The sequence below is a fragment of the Capsicum annuum genome, unplaced genomic scaffold (assembly GCF_002878395.1).
Source record: "Capsicum annuum cultivar UCD-10X-F1 unplaced genomic scaffold, UCD10Xv1.1 ctg24843, whole genome shotgun sequence".
NCBI classification, from domain to species: domain Eukaryota; kingdom Viridiplantae; phylum Streptophyta; class Magnoliopsida; order Solanales; family Solanaceae; genus Capsicum; species Capsicum annuum.
In genome coordinates, this window is record NW_025831019.1 from 1 (window position 1) to 966 (window position 966).

The 966-nt window shown below is 34.7% G+C and overlaps 1 protein-coding gene across 2 annotated transcripts; it reads left to right on the plus strand.

Moving 5' to 3' along the window:
- The first annotated feature begins 18 nt into the window (after positions 1 to 18).
- On the plus strand, positions 19 to 720 carry LOC124890785. 2 transcript variants are annotated; one of them, XM_047402587.1, is made up of 2 exons: positions 19 to 269; positions 324 to 720. In XM_047402587.1, exons 1-2 carry the CDS (start codon positions 53 to 55, stop codon positions 503 to 505), a joined length of 399 nt encoding a protein of 132 aa, XP_047258543.1. In that variant the 5' UTR covers positions 19 to 52; the 3' UTR covers positions 506 to 720. The 2 variants fall into 2 exon arrangements, with proteins under 2 accessions (XP_047258543.1, XP_047258542.1); XM_047402586.1 differs by having other exon boundaries at positions 19 to 265; positions 320 to 720.
- Positions 721 to 966: the final 246 nt, after the last annotated feature.

The window sequence follows — 966 nt, forward strand, 5'->3', positions numbered from 1 at the left end:
GGATATAAATCCACCAGTGGCGAACATAAACCCCGACGTGGTGAATAAAACTATGGATATAAATCCCCTGATGACGAATATAAATCTCCATATGGCGAATATAACAAAGGATACAAATCCTCCGATGGCGAATATAGCAAAGGATACAAATCCTCCGATGGCGAATATAACAAAGGATACAAATCCTTCGATGGCGAATATAACAAAGGATATAAATCCTCCGATGGCGAATATAGCAAAGGATATAAATTCTCCGATGGCGAATATAACTATGGATATAAATCCCCTAGCGACAAATACAAATCCTCTGATGGCGAATATAACAAAGGATACAAATCCTTCGATGGCGAATATAACAAAGGATATAAATCCTCGGATGGTGAATATAACTATGGATATAAATCCCCTGGTGATGAATACAAATCTTCATACGACGAACATAACAAAGGATATAAATCTTCCGATGGCGAATATAAACTACCAGGTGGAGGCCATGATTAAATGACTTGCCAATCCTCACAATAAAGCATCATGTACTATTATAAAACACTTGTGCACGTACGTAGTGGCAAGATTAATACTTTGTAATAGTCTTGGTACTTTAGGCCTTGTTGTAATAAGTATGAATAAAACACCATGCAGTTCATGTGGATGGTTGGTCATGTAATATCTTACTGTACAATATATTGCGATATGAATAATATATTTTCATAACTTACGTTTCTTCTTTTTTCACAGCTTATTATTAATCTACTCCTCCATCCTTAATTATTTGTTACTTTTCGAAAGTTAAGTTGTGTAAATTTTGATCTATCCTCTGAATTTTTTAGACTAACGATGTATAACTTAAATTCTTGTAGCTCCTGTTCTTGGTCGTATCAAGACAAATGCTTCCAACTAATTGATCTCCTTGGTTGGACCTTCATGCTTGCTCATTAAATATGTGCATGGAAAATAAATATTAGA